The 25,982-nt window shown below is 41.1% G+C and overlaps 1 protein-coding gene across 1 annotated transcript in view; it reads right to left on the reverse strand.

The window, feature by feature from the left end:
• SKAP1 (src kinase associated phosphoprotein 1) overlaps positions 1-25,982 on the reverse strand; it is a 245,162-nt gene that overhangs the window by 14,019 nt on the left and 205,161 nt on the right. Inside the window, exons 7-11 of the mRNA XM_039873716.1 lie at positions 25,471-25,595; positions 23,140-23,203; positions 20,814-21,005; positions 12,741-12,791; positions 5,605-5,705 (exon numbers count right to left, since the gene is read on the reverse strand). Of these exons, the coding sequence (XP_039729650.1) occupies positions 5,605-5,705; positions 12,741-12,791; positions 20,814-21,005; positions 23,140-23,203; positions 25,471-25,595 (533 nt within the window). The remainder of the gene's footprint in view (positions 1-5,604; positions 5,706-12,740; positions 12,792-20,813; positions 21,006-23,139; positions 23,204-25,470; positions 25,596-25,982) is intronic.

Genomic DNA, 25,982 nt, shown 5'->3' on the forward strand with positions numbered 1-25,982 from the left:
GGCCTATATTCTCCCCACTTACTACTCCTGATCACCTCCCAAATAACCCTGCCCATCCCCCACTCGGCCAAGCAGAAGGTAATGGTGCTTGAGGAAGTCCTAAATGGACACTAGATGTCACCAAACACCTCCTTTCCCTCAGAGCCCTGAAATTAAAAACAAACACACACACACACACACACACACACACCAAAACACCAAAACGAAACAAAACCTTCATTTAAAGCAATCAAAGGAATTATCTGTTTTTATGAGGGTTCTTGTCACATTCAACTAAGCACACTTAAAAAAGGAAGTATTGCTGCATTCAGATAATTTTTACAACATACAAATCTCTTTTGGAGACGATGGGGTCAAGGGAGGGGAAAGGTCTACATTCTTTCAAGAAGTCCTTTGAGGGAGTAGGTGGAGAACACTGGGCTTTCAAAATCCCATTATAACAGACATGGGGGTACGTTAACATAGTCCAGGTGTGCTGGGTACAGACCTGCTGTATTCCGGTAACTAGGAGCTGGGTTTGGAGGTAGGATCCAGCCTGAGTTTAAGTAGCTCCAACCCAGTGCTAGAAGCTAAATGTCACTCAGGGTGACAATATTGGTCCATCGTCGTCCACAGAAAGCCCATGGCCATCTCATAGCAACATGTGTTTGACGTTAAACTTGACCTTGCCTGTAAGGCTCCCTGTTTTCATATCAAGTGCATCAACAGAGAAGACAACTAAAGCCTGGTGTGTTTGGGCCACAAGAATATCTTCCACCCCAGCTAAGCCTCCATGTAAGTATGAACTTTACGTGGCGCCCAACTTGTTGCTCCATGGGAATAAGTAGCTGGACAAATCTTGGAGGAGCCTAAGGCCAAATCAGGAAGCACACAACACAAGCTCAAGAAATGCAGCCTACTGACTCGATTTACCTTAAATGCAAGACCTCATTCAGGGACCGCCTGTCCTTTCTAGGCAATTGAGAAAGAATTTCTCTCTCTCTCTTTCATCTGCTGGATAGCTCATGTTACCACAGTAAATGACTTCTGGAACAGGAGGCTTCATTTTTAAATGAGTGTTTAAGTTATCTCCCATAGTAGAACAAACACTTTTATTATTTAGAAAAAAGGGTCCCTACTAAGAGACCGTGGAGCCAGGAAGACAGAGCTACCTCTCTGAAAGCTGGAGCTTGTGATTTGTCTTATCCAAACGGGCTCCTTATCTCCCTTTCTCCTACTTATAATAAATGCCCGGAGCAGTGCTGGTTCACAGAAGGGCCTTACGAACCTCAGATAAAAGAAACTAAGCGAAGGTGCGGCGTTACTGCACGGAGGGTGATTCAGCACCTGCCCTGTCATGCCTGGTGCCCGGGCCGAATGGATTTTTGGAGTACACCTGTTGTTGAACCCCTGCCAAGTGCTGATGGCCACTAACCCCCAAATCACTTTCCCTCGCTGTTGATGTTTGGAATGTCAGACAGGACTGAGCAGCAGCCGGTGTGTATTTCAAACACAGCAGATGGATTTTTATATTGGCTCCTATTTCATGTTCAGGCAGAGCGACCACCACACTAAAACCGCAGCCTCAACGCTGCCGAGTTGTTTCTGTGAGATTAATTCTGTGAAATTAATTGGGACAAGATTGAAAAGGAAATTAAAATGCAGCTGAGTGAACAGGCCTTTCAAACACCTTTTTCCTGCTCTATTCAAACTTGAATTCTGCGATGGTCGTAGGCATCGTGGGAAGTAATTTACGAGAGGCAGGCTCTCAGGAGCTATCGGTTACGTATGAGGAGACCTGCACAAGCGCCACAATCTGGAGCCACTGAAGAGCGCTAAACACCCGCTGTGGGCTGAGCTGCGTCCCTGCACCGGGTGGAAGCCAAGCTCAGTCTCTGCACCAGAAAAAGCTGTTCAGAAATATCTGGGCTCGAAAGGAACACGGGAACATCAACACCCTCTGGGTGCGCAGATCTGCTTCGTTATTAAATTCTCCCTTTAATATGTTTTAAGACCCAAATTGGAACTCAGTGACTAAAGCGGGCATGAAATGGCTTGGGGCTGAGGGATGTTTGGATGTGTTTGGGGGTCAGTGGGAGTCCTGCTGACTTTGCCATTGGTCACTGTTTCAGAGCTTGGATACATGGCTCTGGCCTTTCCCCAAAGGAGAAGTTTGAGGAATCGATCAATTTTGTCAGTGATGAAATCTCTCCGACTTTTCCTGGTCTGAGGCATGGTGGATTTCAATGTCGGCCTCTTCACTTTTGTTTATTTCTAAGTGAGAACCGTGTGTGCTTTTGAGTATCTCTATGAAGAGGTCTTGGCAAGAGAGGCTACCTTTTTTTCCTCTCTCAGGGCAACAATAATTTACTGAACTGCTAGTATGCACCTAACATTGACCCTAAAAGTTTACTGTTAGTGGAAAAGAGGGGAATATAAAAATAGTTTCTATTTCTTAGATGCCAGGCAGTTCTTTATACAAATTTTCTAATGTAAGCATCACGACACCCTATGAATGGAAATTGGCCCAATTTTTATAGATGAGGAGACTGAGGATTAGCAAGATTAAGTGACTTTGCTCAGGGTCACATAAGTAACCTATCTGTTATTGACTTGCTTCCCTAAGAATAGGAGAGGTGATGGGCATTTGGTTACTTATGATAGGGTGCAATTTCCTTGCCTAGCCAATCACCCTCTCTGGAATTTTTTTTTTTTTAAGAATAAATAGTTTTCTTTCTGGGATCCTTCCTGCCCAAAGGCCCCAAGGCCCTAATAGACTCCCCTGGCCCTGGGATTCTAGAATTCAAGGTTGGATCATACTTGGGCAACTATTAAGAAACAGCAGGGGGCAGCAGAAGCCCAAGAATAAAGCTGTTACCTTCACCCCCACCTCACCTCCTCATCTAGGGGCCATTTCCTGTTATCCATTCGTCCCTCCACCCCACTTCAAAATATATCTTTTATCATATAATGAGAGAGGTGCATTTATGAGGGCCCAAAACAAGAGAGTTCATAATTGGATTTTTTTTTGTTCATTTACTCTGAATAAAACATTTACTCTAAAACACATTTTTGTGTGGAATTTCTTTAGCAATTTTGCAGTGTCAGCCTCACCATGTTTAGAATGGGAATGTTTGAGGTGGAAGGAACCTTCGAGGTCATTCAACCTAACTCCCTTATTTCAAAGGGACCCCCAGTGAGAAGCGGGTCCAGGTAAGTGGAGCTGCACTCAGCTGAGTCTTGTCTTGTGTTTCTCAGGCAAAGGGACTTCTCTAGGCTTCTGAACAGCTGGCCTTTCTTGCCTGACAAAGGTTCTACTGGCAGAGAAAAAAGTAAAATGGAGATTTATAGACACTGTTTTTCTGGACTAACTTTGACTTGGGCCAGTTCTGTTCTTCTAGGTATAAGAGGCAGGCTGAAGAATATAATTGACTCTAACGAAGGAAGCCAGCTAGGGCTGAACTGGAATATATTTCGCATCCATATGAGAGAAAATTCCAGAGATTAGTAGAAGTTACTTAATGTCTGAATAGATAGACAGTTGGGAATGATAGTAGAATCTTCTTTTCTCTCTATCTGAACTGGTTAATTTGGGTTTCTTAGAGGCAAGGAAATGGATTGGGTGGCCTTTGAAGGTTCCTTCCTGGCCAGGGACTCTTATTGAGTTAGGTAATATAATAAAGGTAAATCCAACCCAAAAGGCTCCCCAAGCCAATGTTAACAGGAATGAAACTTTATGAGAGAAACTTCAGCCGAGCTACCATCTTATTTCCTCCTCCGATGTGTAGGGATTAGCGACATGGAGAAGAGAGGCAGCCGGGGTGGCTTTGCGGGGAAGAAATGTGCTACTGCAAAGGGATAGAATGGACTGGTGCATGACCTTCCAGAAGAGGAGAAAGAAGCCCAAATGAACCAGGGCAGCAAGGTATTCTCACTGAATGGAACTCTGATATAGTAGCTTTTAATAATGGAGGAAGGGAACGGGGACAGGTTAAAAACAAAAACAACAGGTTGGGGAGGCTCCCCTTGTTCTTTGATATCTCTTAGAAATACAATGGCCATGGTAACTGCAGGCAGCTCCGTACTGCAGGGCAAGTCACCACATAGCCACTTCTAAATGGAAGAAAGGCACCCCCAGTGAGAAGCCATTAACAAAGGCAAAAGACATACAAAACAAACAAAATAATCATGACGAACAGAGAAGACCAGCAGACAGCCAGGCTCTGTTCTCCTCCCCACCTCTGCTCCACCTCCCCTGCTGCAGGCACCTCAGACAGTGTAAACAGTTAATTTGTTCACCTGCAGGCTCTGGGCAAACAGAGGCCTGGTCACACCTGAGTGGATAACTCGATTACCCCTGTAATGCCAGTGTGGTAATGTACACAAATTCTATTACACGGCAAATCTTGCTTTCGGGCATTTGAAATACCAATCAGGCCAATGTCCACTCCCTTCCTTGCTTCCAATTTATTCTTGGTGTATTGGAGCTGCACCGGAATGGCACCAGGGTGGTGCTGAGTTAGGACTCTGGAGGAAATCACCAGAAGATTGTACTCTCAGAGTCTTGCAGGTCTCCAACTCTTCTTAAAAAAGTTAGGTCTGAATTTGGTCCTCATTTGGAAGGGACTCATTGGAACCACTGAAAGGTACCTTGAGTCAGCCCTAATCTGTTTCCTAAGGAGCCGATGGTATATTTCAAACTCAGACAAACCCTTAGCCAAGGTAGTCATGTTTACAGAAAAAAGATAAACGGCAAATGATGAGTTAATGACACAGTGAGTTTTCAATTTTCCTTTATAAAATGCATGTACTCATCAATTAAAGAACAAATTGTACCTATTTCAAAAATATGTCTGTAGATATTGATTGACGTCATACAGAGAACTTTTAAATAAGATTTTTCAGAGATAGAACCTATTTCCTTAGCCGACTGATATAGGATACGTGTAGCCTTTCTTTACAAAGATGATGCTATTGATTCCTTGGTAGCCCATAAATTTTGAGTCTTCTTCACATTGGTGATGGATCTAAAATAATCCTCCCCCCCCAATTCTTTTATGATCAATAACACTATTTGTGAGATGACTAGCTGGGGTTGGGGGTTCACTTTGTGACTGAGGAAGAGAGTAAAGTTAGCTGGCCCTTGTGGGGTTCAATTTACTATCTTGGTCTTATTGGCACTTGCTCAAACCAATTGAGCTAGCCAGCTCTGACTCCTCCCCTATACATAATTATATTAAAGTCTTGTTTATTTATAAATAAAATACGGCAGCTGACCTAGCCAAAATATTTTTAAGAGTATTAGATGGTAATAAATTATGTATATAGTGATGACTTTTTAAGCACCAGACCCTAAAATGATCAAATTTTGATTGGCATAGTTTTAGTATTATATCTACTTTAGTATGTTTTTAAATTTGAAAATTGGTTCCTGAATCTGAATTTTCAATTAAAATTTTCCCTAGGAATTATAAACCAATGAGAACTTATTCTATGTGTGAGGGAGCCATGTAATACACACAAGAGAAGTATAAGACACGGAATAATTCTGGTTATGGTGACTACATCATCAAGAGTGAAAAAAAAATCGACTTTTGATCCAAGCCCCAAATTCTATGTCTTTACCTTGCTCAGAATTCGGATGAGGTCACCCCGTTGGAAGGACAGTTCGTCTGACTGGTCACCACGGCAATCCCATAGGCCCTGGTAATAACTGGCATAGTCCACTGATCAAAGAGGGGAGAAATCAAAGTTAAAAAGACTGGTTTTTTCTATGGAGCCCACATTTTTGCTGTAAATGGAAACCAGGGTTCTGATATTGCCCCTTGGAAACCTATGATTCAGGGGGTTGAGATGAGATACAGCCAGCATGAGCAAAGGACTGTGGGAGAAGGAGATTATTAACTAACATTAAATATTTACAGATCACCCTAAGTCGATACTCTTCAATAATATGATAAATATATTTATTTATTAATAAAAGAAAATCAGGCAGATAATTTTTCATTTGATTTGTAAGTAAGCAGCACAAAGAGATTTTCTGCTAGACTTTCTTGACCCAGGATGTCTAAACCATCCGGTACTTCTTTTTATTATGCCTTTGAAGGAACGTATAAGTCTCTGACCTCCTATTTACAAGAGAGGCTGAGTCAGCTAGCATGTGTCTGTATCACAGTCTTACATGTTGGCATCCTCTGTTTCACAGGAACTTCATCCCGGGCACTTCCCACCCAGGTACTATGTGAGGTAATCACCAATAAATACGGAAATGAATAGCTCAGTCTTTAAGTGGAACCAAAGGGTGTCTCATCCATTACGACTAAATTCTGGGTGGGCTGGCCCTTTTCCAGCATCTCATTTGTAGACCCTGAACATGTCTGCCAAGATTTATCTGCAAGCCCCTAGGGGAATAGAAACCAAAGTGATCTGCATTAAAAATGAAAGCAACTCAAGACGACAAACCAAGCTTTAGAAACAGCTGGAGAAATTTACTGGGCTTCTCAGCAAGACTAGATGGCAGTGATGCCACAGGACAGCCATCGATTCTTAACAATGAAGAATTTGTATTGATCTTCTTCTACCAGGAAAGGTTAAACACTAGAGTACAAAATGGGAGAGGATCTGGGGACTTGAATGGCAGGAGAGCTAATGCCCACTAGATCAGGGATAATGTGGCAGTGCTCCCTGTTCCTTAGGATGCGATGTATGAGAGCTGTAAGCAAAGCACCAAAGATGAAATTCCCATCAATGTGAGTCAGGAGTCCTGAGTTCTAATCAAAATTCAAGTGATTTTCAGGGACTCTATTTTACCAGTTTCCGCCTTTCCCTTCATTTGTCTTGACCCTCCTGTGAGGAGTGATGGGGACGGGCCTGGTCACTAAGCATGGAAATGGATGGGGCAAGTGGCAGTGGGGGGACAGAGGCCCTGGCTATATTTTTTTCTTTTTTTTTTTTTAAACTTGTTCTTTACTTATGAACAATTCAAATAATAAAGGCACAGGGGAACAAAATCTCTATATATTTTGGAAAAGGGAATCTTTAGTAGGAATCTTAAAGTGCACAAAAACAGGAGGGGCAGAGCTATTTAGTTAAGACTTAGATATTGAAAACAAGTAAAAATGTTAACCATAGAGAAACTCAGGCATGTTTTCTATTCACAGAAAATGGTTTGTATATGCAATAGACAACAGAGGGCAGCAAATAAGGCAACTATGCTGGAGACATTCTATCACAGAGTTAAGAATATTTTTGAAAGAAAAACACATTGAGATAAACATGCTAACAACTGAAAATACAAGGGATATATTTTTTGGATATCAGTGCATGAAATAGAGAAATATCAGCCCCTGAAAAGTGAAAGTAGTTTTCCCAGAGGATATGTTAATGAATTTTTAGTTATAATGGAGTTGATTAATCATCCCAAGAGTTTGACTAAATTTTGGAATGAAAAGTATATTGACATCAGTATTTTTCATGGTATTATATATGGTAAAGAAAATCATTTTATAAGAACAGATTTAAAAAACATAACTTGATATATCCAAATGGTAAGGCTGACAAAGTTATCTTGGCTTTTTCTGGCATAGCAGATGGTCAACGCGGGGTACTGCTCCCCCCGTGCCTGGATGTAGGATAGCACCTAGGATTATGAGTACCTTTTGAGTATATATGTAAAAAAGTGATTTGAAATCGGGTTTATAAAGCCCCTGGGGAGAACACCTGGAAAAAGACCTATTCTACAAGCATAGTAGTCCACAGAGAAAGCAAGAATCTAAGAGGAGAACAAAAACCTTCCAAGAAAAAATAAGGACGGACAATGCTTTTAGTTCTTCATAAGTCGAAGGCCAAAAGAAGATGGGGCTCAGGAATCCAGGAGATAGGTCAGCCTAGCCAAAGAGTCAGAATCATCAGAACCATGACAGAAAAAAAAAAAAAAGCTCTGAAAAAATAAGCAGAATGAAGAAATAAAAATGAGGAAAAGGTTGGACTTGCTATCTAGGCAGAGGTATGCCAGTATTAAGGAAATCGGAGAGGAGGGACACCTTGACTGGATGAGACTGTACTCTGCACTGCAGCTCCCAATGTAGTTTGCATTTATGTGTAAGTGTGTACACGTCACTGCATTTACTCCTTAGGATTCAACAAGCATGTACACAGCACCTACTCAGTGCCAGAGACTATGCTAGATGCTGGGAAGTCTGCATTGGCCATACATGGTCCCTGCCCTCAGGGCTACTATCCAGTCGGGGAGGCACGGTGAAACAAAGATTTATGTATTTATGATTACAATGTTGGCAAAGGAGATGTTGAAGGTGCACGATAGGGAATCTAACCTAGTTGGAGGGGTCAGGAAAAGCTTCCTGAAGCTTTAGTTATATAATAAAAACCTGACTGAGGATAGGTATTATTTAAAGACCTTGAAGAGGGGAAGAGGTAAGGCTGAGGAGCTTAATTCTTGAAGCTTGGCCCCAGGAGAAGTGTGAAGGCCGGGAAGTCTGCAAGGCCAGTCCAGCTTTTCTCTAAACTTGCGCAACTCACTGATAACAAGTGATGCATGAGGAGATTGTGATATCTTTAAATCAGTGAGGAATTGGGAGCCTGAGAGAGGATTGCCTCTGTGGGCTGGACTAGAGTTCCTTTAGTTTTACACTACTCTGGCAGCAATCTAAGATCAGAAATGGTGCCGCATTCTGACCATTTAATTAATTCAAAACACCCTCATTCTCATTTTGAGGACATTATTCCATCTAATTATTTTTTTCCAGTCTGTCCATTTGGAATGAAAAACAAAAGAATAAAGCTTAATGCCAGCATTTCTCAATGTCTCTCCAAAAAGAACGTAACTCTGCACTAAATAAAGCCTGGTAATTCAAAGCAAAGCACTAATATATTCAGCATAAAACAGACAGAGGACCTAGAGCAATAATGACACCACTAATAACTAAAACAGTTATAACAATTAACAACAATTACAATGATAGAGAAGCTAATGGGTATGATCACGGCATTTAAATTGCAAGCAGAGCTGAGAAGGAGTTTTTCTAGAGAAAAAAAAGGGGGCCTGCATCTTATTTTCTTTATCTCACATAAGAGAAACTAAGCTCCAAGCAAACAGAATGTCACAGAAAGAATAGCAACAAAGTTAAAAAAAAATATTGTTTTTCTCTCTTTTCTAGGTATTTATTGCAAAGCATTTGTCATTCTAAATTTTTTATAATTAGTGACAGTAATTTTCATGTAACTGAGGCCAAGTTGGTGCTACTGCTGACAGAGTCAATATTTGAAAATAAGCCTCTATCACATGGTGAGTTCTAAGGTGAAAGGACCAGGACACCTTCCTGCCACTCCTCTTCCTTAGGGACAATAGAACCTGACTATATTCTTTCCAGAGTTCATATGTCACCTAGGATTTTTGATTGGGGGACAATTGGTTAGTTCCAGAATTCAAACTATAACCAAAGAAAAGAGCCTAAAGGCAGGTCAGTATGTTGTTTACATTTTCTGGATGAGCAAAAGCACTCTGCCAACAAGGCCTGGCATTGGGTATGACTACTTAACAAATGATAGAGACAGAACGAGAAGACAGTTGAAGACAGTTAAAGCCAGTCCTTGGCAGAGCCCAGATTGCTGAGACTTGGACAAAGAAGACTAAAGCAGTGGTACATTGGAAGAGACTTGAAATGCTCACTAGGCCAGGCCAGAAGAGGCCACCATGTCCGGTCCATTAAAGCAGACTTAGTCTGATATCTTATTAACTAATTCAGAGGAAACCTATGAAAAACCCATGAGCCAAGCTCACTGACTATGACACCAGAACAGGAAGAGCAACTGAACAATACCATTTGCTTGTTTTTATAGCTCTTTAATCTTGAGCTGTGAAGTTATTATGGTCCTTAATGCTATAACTATGATCTTGAAGTGGGAACACTCTCTGATCCAGATTTTCATCTTCTGTGCTCCTTTCATTGGGCTAAAATTGTAGCTGGCTGATGATCAACTCATGTTTGGTCTTGGGAAATAAGTTTCAAAAAGTAAGAGCTGCAAATACCTCTGTGGCTTCCCTCTGTTTTTTTTTTTTTAATGTAATAGTTCACCCTGTTGGTGGGCACTAAAGTGGAAAGAGTGCCTCTGAGATGGAATGCTCGTCAATGACCATTTTTCTGCCCTGCAGACACTACTGAATATGGGCTCGCTCTGCTTTCACTGAGTTTGCCCACAATTTCAGAGTGAAAATAGACTGCTTCAAGATCTTCCTCGGTCAGAGATTTGATGTATCTAAGAATGACCTGGACCTCCAGTTCTGCTTTCTATTTGACGTGGCATACTCATTTTATTTGAAATGGCCATTTGTTTTCACATAAACGGCACAGAATGAGTTTTACTTTTGGTTACCTGGACATTGCCTTCTCATGATGGGGAAGGGAGATAAGCTCTCATCACCGAAGACATTTAGCGTTAGACTGTTAGGCTGATGGGTTGGAATTTAGTGAAAATCTGAGGTGTTGAAGAGTCACTCATTAAAATAACCCTGTTACTAACAGTCATGCTGTAAACCAAGCTCTTTATAGATTGAACAATCAATACTACAAGGCTGTGATAGATTTTCTAGGTAACAGAATAAAATAAAAGAAATTACATCTTCCAGGGTCATTAACACTCAATAAGGATAAACTGAATTTTGTTTTTTCCCCTCTTCTGATACGATCTAGTTGGGTTTTAAAAACATTAGCAGTTCCATCAGTGGAAAGCTCCACATTCTGGGAACAGGATCCTTGGAATGGTGGAGAAAAGTGTGTGGATTTTAAAGGTAATCCTGCTGGCCACAGTATATTTTAAGAGAAAAGCTTTTTTTTTTTTTCTCCCTTAAAAGGCATGTGACACCTGAGAAAAACTAAGAGAACCAAACTTGTATAGCTTGCCTATTACATAAGAATTCACACTGTCTTAGAGCTCCTGCCTTTTATACACCTTCACTGGGGCTGCCTACCATGGTCTCGGACCTCTGTATTTTACTGTTATAATGCTAAATGATAATATTTGTATGTTACATATTTGTCGTTCCTTCAGAAAAAGACACTGTATAAATTTAATAAGTAAGTAAACACAAATAATAAAAATTCCTGCCTCAGATTCTGCAGAGAGAGCGAAAAGTCCTCTGTTTTCTCATCACTAAGTCACCAATCATTGTAACTGGTGGGAAGTATAAACCATGGAAACATATGTAGAGCTCACTGCACTTTAATAGCACCTATTCTGGAGGCAGGAAACACGAGGAACAAAAGCTTTTTTTTTTTTTTTTAAACTTACTTGAATTATAGCTGCTGGAACAGTTAAGAAATAAATCTCCCCTTACTCCCTAGATAAAACTTTAGGAAGAGAGGCGGAAAGAGGAAATGAGATGAGGGAAGAGTCTGAAACTGAATTTTAGACTTTTGCCAGAAGACTTCTGCTTCCTGAATGGAGTTGAATATAATGTGGGCTATAGGAAGCTTCCAGTTATTCCATCCAAGCTGTCTACATGAAGTGTTTCTTTCCTGCACCAATAATGGAAGTTGGTTGAGCAAAGACATATGTGGGACATGGGTTGGTCAGGAAACAGATTTTCTGCTGGAAGTCCATAGAGCAAGTGGAAAACAGTAGAAAATACGTTTCAGAATGGACTCGATCACATGAGGTAGTTACTTGAAGCTACACTAACACTCTTGCTTCATATTCCCCTCTGTTCTTTCTTTCTCTTCTGCTTTGGCACATGACTCTTTGCTGTCTTTTCTCTCCCCTGGGAGAAGTTAGGCATTTATGAAGATGGGCCCTTCACTAAACCTGTTACATATTGGCTTCCCATAGAGAATGAACCAGGAAAAGGGGCTTTGCTGAGTGGATAAAGAAGAGGAGAAAAGGCACAAGAAAAGGAAGAGAGAGGAGAATGCGAAAAGGTAGGAATAGAGAAATGGAGAGGTAGCAGAGAGAGGAGGAAGGAAATAACTCCGAGGCTTAACACTTTCATAGAATCAATAAGAAAAAATCAGCTATTATCTAAATCAGCCACAATTCAGGCTCTGCTGATGAAATGAATGTCCTTGAAAGGTGGTCCTTGCAACACACATTTCTTTACTGACAACGACAGAATAGGTCTTTGGTCCACTTAAGGAGGCTTTAGAAGGGCACCTGACCTCAGAAAGGATGGGCTCACTAACAGCCTGAAGCGTGGTTAACAGTCAGGGATGAATAAGATGTAATTTTGTATTCAACAAAACTGTTACATATTCATTTCCAGACATGCCTGGAACTAAACCAGGCCATCAGTAGTCAGCATCAGCAAGCCATTCTATCCTTCACCCCACGTTCACTTTTCAGATCTGACATATTTCCATTCCCCTCTGAACTTGCAATCTCCGGGCCTCTCAGAGAGGAGACATTTCCATTCTTCCCATTCTCAATCCTCTGATCTCTTAGAGATGAGGCAATTCTATTTCCCCTGCACTGATTTCAGAACTACTGATAGGAAAAAATAAATATCTGGTTTGGCTTTCCACCCTCTCTAGGATAAATCTTAGCTGTTCTGGGAACATTAATTGAAGCGAATGGGTGGCTGCTTTTAAAGTTAAGATATTTCCCTATCCAGTCATCTTATTTGGGGCTTTTAAGGTCAGCACACTGGTATTCTTCTAATTAGCAAGTCCTGTAATGTAAGGAAGGTGCTTTCTCCCGTCGAAAGCTCCAATGTCCTACCCGGTGCCGGTACCTGTACGAAGCTCTCATACCTCCTTTTTGTTGAGTGCCACTCTCATCCTCTTGTAGATCATGCTCTTCATCTGAGGGGATAAAGATGATCAGCATTAGCAAACAGCCTGTGTTCTTTATACTGACTGGCAGGTCTTCTTCCTCTGAACTCATCATGCTCTCTTCTTTAAGAAAATAATGTTCTTTTTAAAAAAATCATCTCTCACCTTCGAACTGGTCCTCCCCTCTCTTCCTCCCCATTTATTCACAAACATTTTAAAGTGCTTACTATATGCAAGTCGCTGCACTAGGAACTGGAGATGCAGCAATGGGTAAGACTGGCAGGATCCTTGCCCTCCTGGAGCTTCCAATCCACTGGGTAATTTAGGTGCCCTAAGGCAAAATCATAATCATTTCCTCTCCCCTTCTAGAATTCAAAATGTGTTATCTAGATACTTAAATGTACCTAGATACATTTAAGTATCTAGAGTTAGTGTGTGTGTGTGTGTGTGTGTGTGTGTGCATACATTTAAACCCTCTGTGATTAATTATTAAGCTTTGTTCAACTGTATCAAGCTTTGTTCAACTGTAACAGAAGCTAGTCATGTACATAATTTTATGTATTTAGTACTTGGGGCTTATAGTTATCTTTTTACTGGTGTTATTCAGCCTGCCCTGTTCATTAGAATGTAAGCTCCTGAGGGCAGTTGGAATGGTCTTTCAATTAATTGCTGCAGGTACACAATGGGTTCTAAGTCTAACTCCAGTCAAGTGTTTCAGTGGTCAAAGTCACAGCATGATTGGCTTATGCTTCTTACTCTCATTAACCTGTTTCGTCTCAGACTTTATGCTACCTGATAACACAGCAGCTGGGCACAAATACACTTGCTATCTTCTCATCACCTCTACACACACACACACACACACCCATAGAGTGAATGGGGCATAATAAACAACATTTTGAGGGCTGAATACTCAGTTTCTTCTGGCTATCTTTCCTTTCCTTTCTCTTTCTGGGTCTTAGGGCATTTACCTGTCTTGCTTCCTCCTAGTTATGCCACTGAATGGAATTTTTGAGGAGATGGCTTGGGGACAGTCTCCTGACTTTTTTTTTTTAAAAAATATAAGGTTATTAGGACAATTTGAATTCTGATATGTCAGACTGTGGGAAGTAAACTCTAAGCTTGTAAGTAAGACAAATCAGCATAAAAATATGTTAGAACACTGTGGGACATTAAAGGAAAAACTGATTCCACATACAAAATGATACAGTTCCACTACAAAAATAAAAATTAAGAGATTGATTCTCTGGGGCAGTAAGTCACCTGTTACCAATATATATTTACCCTACAGGATATCTTGACTCAACTCTTCTTATCTCCATGTCTGACCACACAGCAGAGAGTTTTCCTCCTTACCACCTACAGTGCTCCCTCGACCCCACCATGAGGAATAAAGATGTGAGATACTGGAGGAGTGAAAGCAAATATCAGAAATAGATCGCGATAAAATAAATCATGTTAAACATTATTCTTTACACATTATCTTTTTACTTGCCTACTTCCTTCCTTCCTCTGCTATGCTGCTTTTCCTTTTTGACACGGAACTAATTTCACAGGATTGAAAACAACTCTTCTTAACAGAAGAGTTGGTACATCTCCCGTTTTAGAGATACCCGGCAACTTGGACAGAGAGCAGCTCTTTTGCTGATATCAAACAACTCAGTCACAAAAGCCCAATAATCTGCTGTGCTTAGGCACTTTTGCAGAGAGCGTTTATTCTACCTCTGCTGTCTGTGCGCAGATGTCTCTTCCTCCCAATTCTAATCAATGTAAATTGGGTCAGATCTCCGCTGTGAATTACAAATTGGATCCGAAGTTGGAGGGTCACCATGCCTGCTACTCCACCTCCTTCCCACCACCATTAGATGGGAAGCTACACCAAAGATCTTTTCTAAATAAATCAGACTTTATTGTAAAACTCGGCCACTGACGAGACATAACCTCATTAGCATCGATTTTAAAATAAATTATTGAAAGTGGCTCGCCTGCTCTTTGCATTTGTAAAATAGAAGAATGTAAACGTATTTGTAATGATAAAAATGAAAACTAAAACTTGATTCCTTTATTCTTTCAGGCAACAGCACTTAATCTAGTCATGAAACAAAAATGGAAAAGGTAAAAATCTGTTCTATGAGATTCAATTCCAGACCAGATACTCTAATTTCCATTGTGCCTGTGGAGTCACCTAGAGAGAAAGCAGAATGCTGGCCATAGATTTTACATTTCATTCACCACCATTGCTAAGCTCTACAGTGATGGATATGAACAGCGAAGCTCCCATCCCCACATCTGTTCTATCTAATGTTGTACTTCCCAGGTGGCTGAAAGTGGGCTCGAGTCAAGAGGCCTAGCTATTGATGTGAGAGGCTGGGTGCTGTGGCCTTTGAAAGAGTGAGTAAGGGGGTCCCATCACATAGTGAAAGAAAGTGCCCTCCACAGCCAGGGGGGAAGGGTACGCCTCTAAGCCCCCTCCTGGCTTTAGAGGGCATGATATAAGCAGAGAAGCATACACTTCATCTCGGATCCTTCGATGAAATCAAACTGGTATGTTTCAGACTCCAAAGCCAAGATAACTGAGTAAAGGGCTATAGAAAAAAGTCTCTTTGCTCACAGAAGAGGATGGGTTAAACAGCCAAAATTCTCATTTTTATTCATCTATAAGGTGAGGCTTTAATTTTAATTTTAAAATATATTTTGAAAAATATATATTCTTTTAGGCTAAAGAGCTTTTGTACTTCTTTAGAAGAATATTATTAGGCATCTTAGCATTACAGCTACTGAAATACATATTCATTTAAGAAAGAATTAAAATTTATGTGCCAGCTCAACTTTAAACAGTCATAGATTATAATGGTTCTGCTCCTAACAGGACATATGGGACCCTAACCTTACAGAGGTTTTAAACAAATCAACTTCCAAAGATTACTGTCTACTTATTACATTAAATGCTCTACTTGATTCCCAAATTTCTCATCTCAATTGGGAAAAGAGTTGAGGAAGATTCTGTTAATTGTGTGAATGTGTAAGAGAACCATGGGGCATCACAAATGAGCACCAGTATCCAGAGAGTTGATTTCAATCAACACTCTTGGCACAATGTCAGGGACGCTAATGAGAGGCTGAAAGGAACAGGACACTGACTCCACTTCAGAGGGACAGAGAGGAGTCAGAGTCCCATGACACCTGGCTCCTTTCTGAAGTGCCACTGTGACATCGGCTAAACCGGTACAGAGAGGATTACGTTAAAAAAAATGACTAGAACTGAAAAAGAGGGAGATTACTTCCCCCAAACAAAGCAAAGTGACAGAAGCTTAAAAAATGCCAACTGTATCAACGTGTAACCAGATGTCAAGGTGCTCTGGTGACAGGTGCAACAGAAAGATTCGAAGTGCAAAGGGAACATGCAGAAAAGTGGAAATAGAAACCATTCCCCAGCACATGCTGTAAGTCTGTGGATGCTATAGCACCTATTCGGGCAATGTGGAAAATATGAGCAAGATGCTAATAATGCATTTAATTCTCTAGTGTGTATTTGGTAATCTCAACTGTTACCTTAAAATATTTGCATATTATCTGTGTGGTGTGGTCTTGATGTATAAGATATTAAACTCACTTTGTGCTGACTGTAATACTTGGAATGCACCGCACTTAATTTTACAAATAATAATTGAGCACCTACTAATTGGGAGAGAAAGACCTGAACAAATTGCTGCGGTAAGGGCTAAAACAGAGCTCAGTTCCAGCTGAGTCACTGAGGAGACACATCCGAGCACAATGTGTAGGATTTCATCAGCTAAGACCCGGGGGATAGTCTAGCTAGAAGGAAGAGGGCGATTCTGGTTTTGCTCTCTGGCCAAACAGCGTTGTGTGCTGCGGGCCCAGTGTGCTTGGGAGTGAGAGAGAAAAGGCCAAGGAGCTCGGAGGGAGCCTGATGGCGGCACTGACTCTTCTTCGACGTCCCCCCAGGCAGTGTTGCTTTCCTATGATATTGGAATTTGCTTTTTTCATAAACTTTGTATTGTTGGTGTCTGCCTTTTTCTTCCCTTAGACCTCCTATGATCACCGTTTCCCCTTCCTGTGGGTCCTGACAATTGCAGAGGGGGAAAAATAATTCCATAGAATGCTTGTTTTCATTTGAGTCAAATTTATAAAACCAAACCCAGTTATATGCTTTATTCTAAAGCAATCTGGTTTCTGGGTCTATAATAACCCTCTAGGGCAGTGTGGGCAGCATCAGAATGTGCACAGAAATTCCCAGGGAGGTCTCTTTCTCTTTCTGTTTGTTCTCCTGTAATCTCTCTAGAGAACACAGCCGGATTCTGTTGCCACTGCAGCTGCTGCAAGGCCCCAGTTACAGCTCTTCAATGGTCTCAGGTGCCTTGCTGGATTCCGGCCTTGAGGACCCAGCCAAAGAGAAACCTGATCAAAGTATTCCTTTTATGGAATCTCGAATTATGAAACTGGGCCTGTGCTAGCCTGTAAAATAATTTTGGGGAAGGGTGAGAGAGGGCTCAGAAAAGCCTCCCATTTTTCATGTGTTGCTTTAGCATTTCTTTGTGGTAGTTCTCTGCAGTTTAATCTTCTGCAAATGAGATCTTAAAAATCATGGGCCCCCATGTGCTCAACACGGATGTTCAGAAATCCCACCGGATACCAACCTTGAAACCATATGATCCAGGATGAACATTTCTGTGGTCTTGGATGAAAACCTCGAGTGCTCTGGTTTTCCCTCATGGGAAGGAGAATGCCCGCCATGTAGCAAATGCTAATTATCCCATGATTAATGTGAGGTAGTGCATTTAATTTGATAACCCATATGTTATTTTGATTAGGAAAAAGTATTTTTGTATTGACTTGGTATGTGTTACAGGCACTCTTCTCTCTACTAGGAAACCTAGTGTTATTATATTCTGGAAGGGAGATCTCACTTACACGGTCTTCAACATAGAGATAATGAGGCTTGTGTAGGTCCTATCTCAAAGAGGAAGGAGACAGCACCATCAATGCTAAATATTCTCCACAAAGCGCATTTACCTGTTGTAATGAAGCAAATGTGAGAGGCCCAAATCATCTGACGTTTGATAGGTATGCAATGTTAGCACAATCCAACGTTACTGTTGTCTGTCCCTTTACCCAGCACCTGTCCTCACAATAAAAATGGACCGGAGCAGAAGGTGTGCTCCACATTCCATCTGCTCAAGATTTTCAATTTTACCTGCTTCCTACATAGAGCTGAAAATGAGGGAGGAAACTGGACTGTCTCAGGTCTGGCTGGTGGAGGCAGGGAACTAGCTATCCCCCCAACTCTTCAAGGAAGTAACACTTCCTATTTAAACACCACCAAATTAATAACAGCCAGCATTTACTGAGTGCTCACTGTATGCCAGAGCTCTACTCTAAGCACTTTGTAGACATTGGTTCTGGACTTCTCATGGCATCCCTCTATGATAGCTACTATTGTTATCCTCATTTCACAGGTGGGAAGATCACACAAAGAGAGGGCAAATAACTTGCTTAAGGCCTCACAGAGAGCAGGTGGCAGAGTAAGTCCATCCTGACTTATGGCCAGCACTTTGACCTGCAATACCACAGTGTCTCTCACATGCTGCTTCTTGGCAGGTGGTCTTGTGAGATGGTGGCAGAAGGGAGACAATGTTAGGGCCCTCACATTCCCTCTCAGTTCTTCCAGGACTGGTAGTGTGGCATGTGCAAAGCTAAGAGCAATTTCAGAAGCAACTAGCTGAGTGGAGTAAATGGGAAGTTGAATCATGGAGACTCATGGCTGAAATAGTCCTATCACAATTAAATGCCAATACAGCCCACCTCCAGTGCAGTCTCTAAAAATCGTGATGGATAGGGGATTGGGGGAAAAAAATCTGTTGGCTGGGCAAAGCACTATCCTGTGGAAACTTATAAGCAAGTAAGCTGCCATTTCCCTCACCTGCAGAGAGACCCTGGTTCTCCTACAGTGTGGCCTTTCTCACCTCCAGGGGCTAGTTGGTGTAAGCACAGGGTACGTGGCTTTCCTCAAAAAAGCAGACCAGTCTCCATGCCCTTGGAGTCTACTCCAACAGCCAAACTGGTGTGACTTTTGGAGGAAGGCGCAGGTACGCTGGGTAGTGCCACAATGGCCAAGGGCAGGAGTTTAGAAAGTGGAAGGAAAGATAGAGGTTAAGAAGTCAGTCATACATTCATTGACCCACCTGCGGTAAGGTGATGGTCCCAAAGTCAACTCATCCTATTTTCCGAGGCCTCTGTCCCTTTACTCTCTCTTTCCTTTTGCCTGTGTATCAGCCCCTACCTCTCTGGCTCCTCTGAGAAATAACAGGGTGCACGAAAGGCCCTTCTTCCCTCCCCAGAAGGCTGAGTGGTTTCGGGAGGTTTTCCCAGAGCGCTCTTCCACAGCTGTAACCTAAACTGGAGTGTCACCCAGATATTTCCCCAAGCCTGGGCAGGAGTGAGCGAAATGCGAGCTCGCTAGGAAGATTCTGGCCAAGTTGGGGAGTACATCTCCTTTTAGGGAGCGTTGTGAATTAGATCCATTTCTGCACCCTGCTGTTGCAATGGAGCAGACTGTGAAAGGGAAGATTCTCAGAGGAGCTGTGTTTTAATGTAGCAATTTGATTCAATTTTCCACTCTATAAAATTACCCATCACTGCTCGTTGCTTTCTAACAGACACCTTCACTCTTAATTTAACAATCCTATCGAATTCTGCCAGGGAAATTGGAAAAATTTATCACCTGTGAAATTTTATTTTCCTTTGGTTGTATCTGTTTTTGTAAAACTTCATTAACGACGATGACTTGCTGAGGAAATTATCATTTTTTTTTTTTTTTAAACTTCAGACACAAGAAATGGCTCGACCTCAACCAAGATATCATTTGCATAATAAAACACAACAAAAAGGCTGGGGAAGTTGGCCCTGGCAGAAGCTGGAGCTGCTAGGAGAAGAAGCAGGCTCTGCTTGGTGGTTGGGTGAAGTCTCAGGGAGGAGATGTGTGGCCACAGCCCCTCTCCCGGGCTCAGGAAGCAGTGACGTGGCTTCTCCCCCAGGGAAGAGAAGAAGGCAGCATTGTCAGGGTTGGACCCTCTTCTTAGGAAGCCTTAAAATACAAGTCGCTTACTCATGATACATGTTAGCAACCAGACCTGTCTTCAGAGGCCTGAGCATTCGATTCACCTTAGTTTCTAAGTTTATCTGAAATCGAAGTTTAAATGGCTATAAATTTAGGCTTAACTTGAATTTCTCAGCAGAGCACTGAATTCCTGGCAAATTTCCACAGGAGCAATCTTTCTGAATGGACTTGAAGATTCAGCATTCCTGTGGTCTAACTACCTCACAATTAAAAGGCGCAGGCTTCGGTTTTCTACAGTCTGACCCCCACTGTGCTCTGCACTGTTCAACAGCTGCTGTTATCCCCACAAGAAGTGGCTCTGTGGAAGCGGTGATGACTACACATTTTTTGAGACGCCAGTTGGAAGAGAAGAAATATGCACAGTAGACCTACCTGCTGTAATGGTGGGCAGAGGAAACGTGTTAGGGTTATTGGTAAGAGACACAATTTGATTCATGGTATATCTGAACTAGGTAACAATGAGTTGTGCTCCATCAGGGTTTTACTGGATTACTGCAAAGGTGTGTCAGCATTTTTCTATATTCCTTTAGACTTTTAATATCCTTCGTCATTTTGAGGCAACTTTCCATTATTCTTACAATTACACAGAAAAGAAGTTGAAACTAGAGAGTTTTGGTGACCCACCCCCAAACTCACAGTAAACCAATATGAGTATGTTTGACTCTTTAACCTTGTTGACATATGTAATAAATTACTTCACATGGTACAGATGAAAGACTCTCCCTGATCAATTCATCTTGCTCCCAGAGCATGAGAGAGCTTCTGTACTAGGAATCATGGACGCTCCACTGAAGCTTTCTTACATTCTTTCCTTTAGAGATCTGGCTTCCTCTGGAGTTTTCAGAGTTATATTCTTCTACCAGGTCAAGGTTTCTGAAACCAGAGCAAGATAATTAAAAGATAAAGTTTCCCACCTGGTAAGACTTCGTAAATATCTTCTTCTTTCTCCTCTGCAGGCTGTGTTAGCCCCATACTCGCAGGCAAGATAACAGGTCTGCCTTGGGAGCCAGAATTTTGCGTGTCAAGACCATCGATATCATCATACATCTCTTCCTCCTCTGCCTCTTCTTCCTCCTCTTCATATGGAATGGTTAAGGAGCTCAGATCTGCCAGGGCAGAGGTGGGAATGAATCAAGACGGGGAGAAAAATAAAAGAATAAGGCAGGGAAGGAAAGGAGAAGGAGGAGGAGGGATGAGAATAAAACATGTCAAAAGAAAATGGAACACCAGGTTAAGTGCTGTTATTTCTAATGTGGGCCTTGGTGGCAGGAAATCTACAGAAAAGGCCAGACGAGCACTGCGTCAGGTTTAAACCATCAACATAAATCCTTCCTTGCAATAAAACTCGATCAGGATGAAGCATCCCTGAAAAGTATGGTGTGTGAATGAGTGCGTGGGGTGAAGGGAAGAAAGTAGGCCAGAGGAGGAATGCCAGTATGCCACGCACTGCTCATCAAGTAGAAAACTGGAAGGGTGGGCGATGGCCTGTGGTTCTCCAGGGTGCGCAGGGCTGTGGGAACTGTGGTGGCTTCCGTAGGGTACTCGAGCTGTCAGGAGCTCATCTCCCCCATGATCTCTTTGCAGAATTTCAGACAAGTTTGTTTGTAAAGAGAAAACTAGACAAAAGTGGAAGAAGAAGTGGGATATAGAAAAACATAACAGTAATAACAAGACCAAATGGAATGGCTTAGCGATGCGGTTACCATGTTCTTTTGCAACTGTACAGTTTGGCTGACCTTAAAGTGGGTCACCGCATAGAGGATGTTGAGCCATTACAGCACCGGGGAGCCCAGGGCAGGAGAGGGAGATTGGTTTTTTATTTTAATGGGGAACTGGGAAGGTTCATTCTCTGACGTGTAGTACAGAGTGCTCTCTGAAACCCTGCTGAGGGACCTCTGTAGGATGGGAGAATGCAGTCAGGGTACTCTGGGGAAGGAAAGGATGGAGAGACAACTAACGTTCATTTCAAAACACAATAAAGCTGTTTGGCTTGATTAGGCTTTTAATAAAGATTCTGCAACAATTTTCATCTGAATTCTGGTGCCACCTCATATGAGGAAGGGATCAAAGACACATCTGTGGCTGAAACCATATGTTATTATTTTGTTTGTTTTAAAATAAAATGGAATGAATAATTTCTTCAATGTGAGATTCTTAAAGTACCACAGGGTACAGCTCAATAAAGCTGCTTTGAGTTTTATTGAGGTTTACACACTTAGGGGTATATTACACGCATAAATCCAAGGCACCTAGATGAGAGTGTACCCTGTAGTCTCGCCATCAATGTTCATGTTTGCCTAGTTCCAGTCTATTATACGTGATGCTCTTGGTGGAGGCAATAGTTTGTTTTTGTGATAGCAAAGGCGTAAAATGAGTAAAATAGGCAATTCTTGTAATTAAAGCTCTGGTGCTTCCTTCTTTTTATCCACAATAAAATCTTATAGCAGAATAAAAAAATGGAGATGCAAAGGCGTGGTGTTTTTAGGTTGACGTGCTTCTCCCTAGGTTTTGGACCATGTACAAAGCTGGTGTTTCTGTCTTTCTGCAGAGGCAGGGTCCTGCCATGATGTATACCATCGTGAGGATCATCTGATGCCAAGTGACAGACTCAATGTTGGCTACTTCTACCTGCCAGGCCATTCCCAGACAATCTGTCACTGCTGTGCCTGCAGGCTGGCCAGCAGAGGGTACTCTAAGAGCAGTCATTTAACATCTTTAGGCAGGACTCTTCCCATCTTGAAGCCAGGAACATTTTGTTGTGGCTTGGGAAATAGCAATTTGTTTTAAATGGCCAATGTTCTTGAAGGCTACCTAGATGAGTTTAGATTTCTACTTTCTATTAATTCTAAAACAAGAAGATTTTGGATCTAAATCACATCTAGATGACTTTAAGTTTAATACTGTGAATGTCTTCTCCAGAATATAAGGGCTTAGGACACACTGAATTGAGCTGAGCTGGTTTTTAGAATCTCCTTTTCTAGTGGTTATGAATATACAGACTTGTCTGTAGGTAGGCGGATGAGCTAGAATGATATCAGAGGTAATTTCCAGGTTGAGGGTTTCTTTTCTTTCTGATTCATACATGGCACTATTTGTTGTTATAATATATGGGATGTGGTAAGGAAGACAGAAGGAAGAACAGGCAAAAAAATACATATGGAAGCCTATAGATTGTATTTATGCCATATAACTTCAACTCAAAACTCACTCAAGTATTATTTCTATGATAATGATACTTACCCTTTAACAAGAAACTTATTTGATCCACCCAGTCTCTGGCTTCAGCTGGATTAGTAGCTGTAAACTAGAGAAAAATTAGTGAATTAATTTATCACCTTCACTAAAATTTCCGTGAATCCTACAGAGGGGTTCAAAGGAGAGAACTTGTGAGTCAAATTTCAGAGTTATGTTGAAAGCTCAGGATTCTCTTCCTGCTTAATATCTTGAAAAAAGACAAAAATACTCAAGTGATTTTTCCCTTCAACAATTCTGAATACCCATTGCTGACAGCTATTTGAGTGCAGAATTTATGTCCATGTGCATTCATTTGATTATCTATTCATTTATCAGACATTTATTTGCTAAAACTTTACAGAAAAAAAGAAAGCAAACCAAAATTTCTGACTTCAAAGAATAATGCATCAGTGATGAAGACAACATACACACTTGAAATAGAAACACTATAAAGTAGATGCATTTGATAATGGCTGAATGTTGAGAGAAGGTAGAGAGCACTTATTGTTACCTAGAGTAAGGCAAGGGGTTTCACTGAATACTGTTCTGGCTGGAGTTTTAAAAGAGTTGGTGGAAACTGGTGGAGGGAGTCGGACAGTTTAGGTAGGAAGAACCATGTGCAAAAGATTTGGAATGAGACCATCATGTATGGGGAAGGTAGGCAGATCAACCTGACTGGAGAACAATTAACCAATGAAGCTGGAGAGCTGAGAGTCAGAGAAGAATTGATGAAACTAGTTCAGGCTTCAAAAGTAGGCAGTAGGAAGCCACTGTAAATTTTAGCCAAAGGAGTGGGAGATTCAGTAGTTGTGGGTAGGAGGGATTGGAATAGGGAGAAACTGGAGACAGAAGATCCACTAGAAGGCTATTTAACTAATTCTCTGGGTGAAGTGAGAAGGACTTAACTATAGTAATGGCTGTGGGAATAAATAAGAAGGGAAAGAACCAAAGGGTATTACAGAGGAAGAATCTATAGACCATGATAATGACTTGGATTCAATGGGCCAAAGAAAAGAAGTAAACAACTCTACATTCTGATTCACAGGCCGGTCAGGCATCAATCCTTAGTAATTTTTTATTTTAAATGAATCAACTTGAAATGACTGTTTCTGAAAAACATTTTTATTATTTGGCCATTAGGACAAGATAAAGATATACGCTGTATAAGAAACCTATAATCCTGCTTAGTACTTATTAATAGACATTGCCATTCTTGATTTCTGAAGAACACATTTCTATAAAAAATGTCTAGGGAAATGGATTTAGACTTGTCATATAAATTTTTATCTGTATGAGGCACCATCAGAACTGAATAACAAAAATAACTTAGAAACATCTCCAGTGTATACAACTGTATTATATTAATCTACAAAGGATTCTATAGAAAAGCTTAGTTTAAATTATATAATGAAGACCTAGGTCATTCAACAAAACAGAGTTAAGATATTATAGAAACATAAAAGGATGAATGTTGAGAAAAAGTTGAAGAGTAAAGGGTTACTTGAGTGGTTAATATTAACCTTAGCATGGTTTTCTCTTTTTCATAAGTTAGCTAAAGGTTTTCTAAATTGTTTTAGTAAAATTGTGATAAGATTAAAATTACCAACAAGCGGGAAACAATATGTATATACACAAATACATTTTTGTTGAAAATCAATATATTCCCATAGTCAGAAATTTTTTATTGCTTTAATTTTATAAAAGGTAATAAATGCATTGCATATTATATTATGTTATATTATATAAAATATATTAAAAATGAACACAGTGAAGAATAAATCTTTCTTATCCCCACTCAGGTCTGCTCCCTGAGTTATCACTGTTACTACTCAGTAATCATTGTCACCAATATCTTAGAAATCTTTCCGGAGATATGCAATGCATCTATACACAGAAAGATTATTTTAGATAGCGAGATGAATATGGGAAAATAAATTATTTTTCACTCGACAGTCAAATTTTTCTTTTTCTGGATTTCATGGAAGGAAGTGAAGATAATCAGTTGAAAAATAAAGGGAATGGGAATTAAAGCCATGAAATTAGAGGCTATGAATGAGGAATTGGATTGTGTGCTGCCGTAGGCAAGACTCTCACTTATGGAGTGAGGCTGAGAAGGGGAAGGACGAAGGGACGGAAGCCAAGCAAAGGTAGTGTCTAGGATGAGAGTGGTAGCAGAGAGGAGAAGCGAGGGCATGACATAGCAAAGGTGAGGACATGTCAAGGAAGAGGGTCTTAGTAGGAAATGAGCAGGTAACAAAGAAAGGATGGAAGCTGGCATAGCAAACACAGCCCACATGCAACACTAATGAGGATCACCATCGCCTCCGTTCATCCTACCTCATAGCTGCGCCTATCCTGGGAGGTCAGTTCAAAGCAGGATTCTTTCTTGGAATCTTTTCGCAGGTAGGGGGCCATCCGTACACTGTAGCCCTTAATGAGAAAGGTCCCTTTGGGCTGCTTGCCTGCAAGACAGGAAAGCTCCCTGTATCCCTAGAGAGACGCAAATGCCAAGGGAAGGCATCTTCTCTGGTATGTAAAATAAAAGCACAGAAACAGCTGTTACACCCCTGAGGAACCACAATAGTCAAGGAAAGGTTATTAGGGAAGCTTAAGAACAGGCTACGGTGACAGAGAGGCAGATATCACTGCCAAGCTAGGGAAATGCAACACGAAAGGTTATTTTGCCGAAAGAGTACAACAGAGACAGAGAATTTATTAGAATGTTAAGAGATCTATAATAACAGAAAGAAGGAATTATTACAGCAGGGAGAATGTGGCTGTAAACGTGAGGCTCTTGAAGGCTATTATAGAACTGAAACAGTATTATCAGGTCCAGCAGAGCTCACATT

Source organism: Pteropus medius, unplaced genomic scaffold (genome assembly GCF_902729225.1).
Source record: "Pteropus medius unplaced genomic scaffold, Ma_sr-lr_union100, whole genome shotgun sequence".
NCBI classification, from domain to species: Eukaryota; Metazoa; Chordata; class Mammalia; order Chiroptera; family Pteropodidae; genus Pteropus; species Pteropus medius.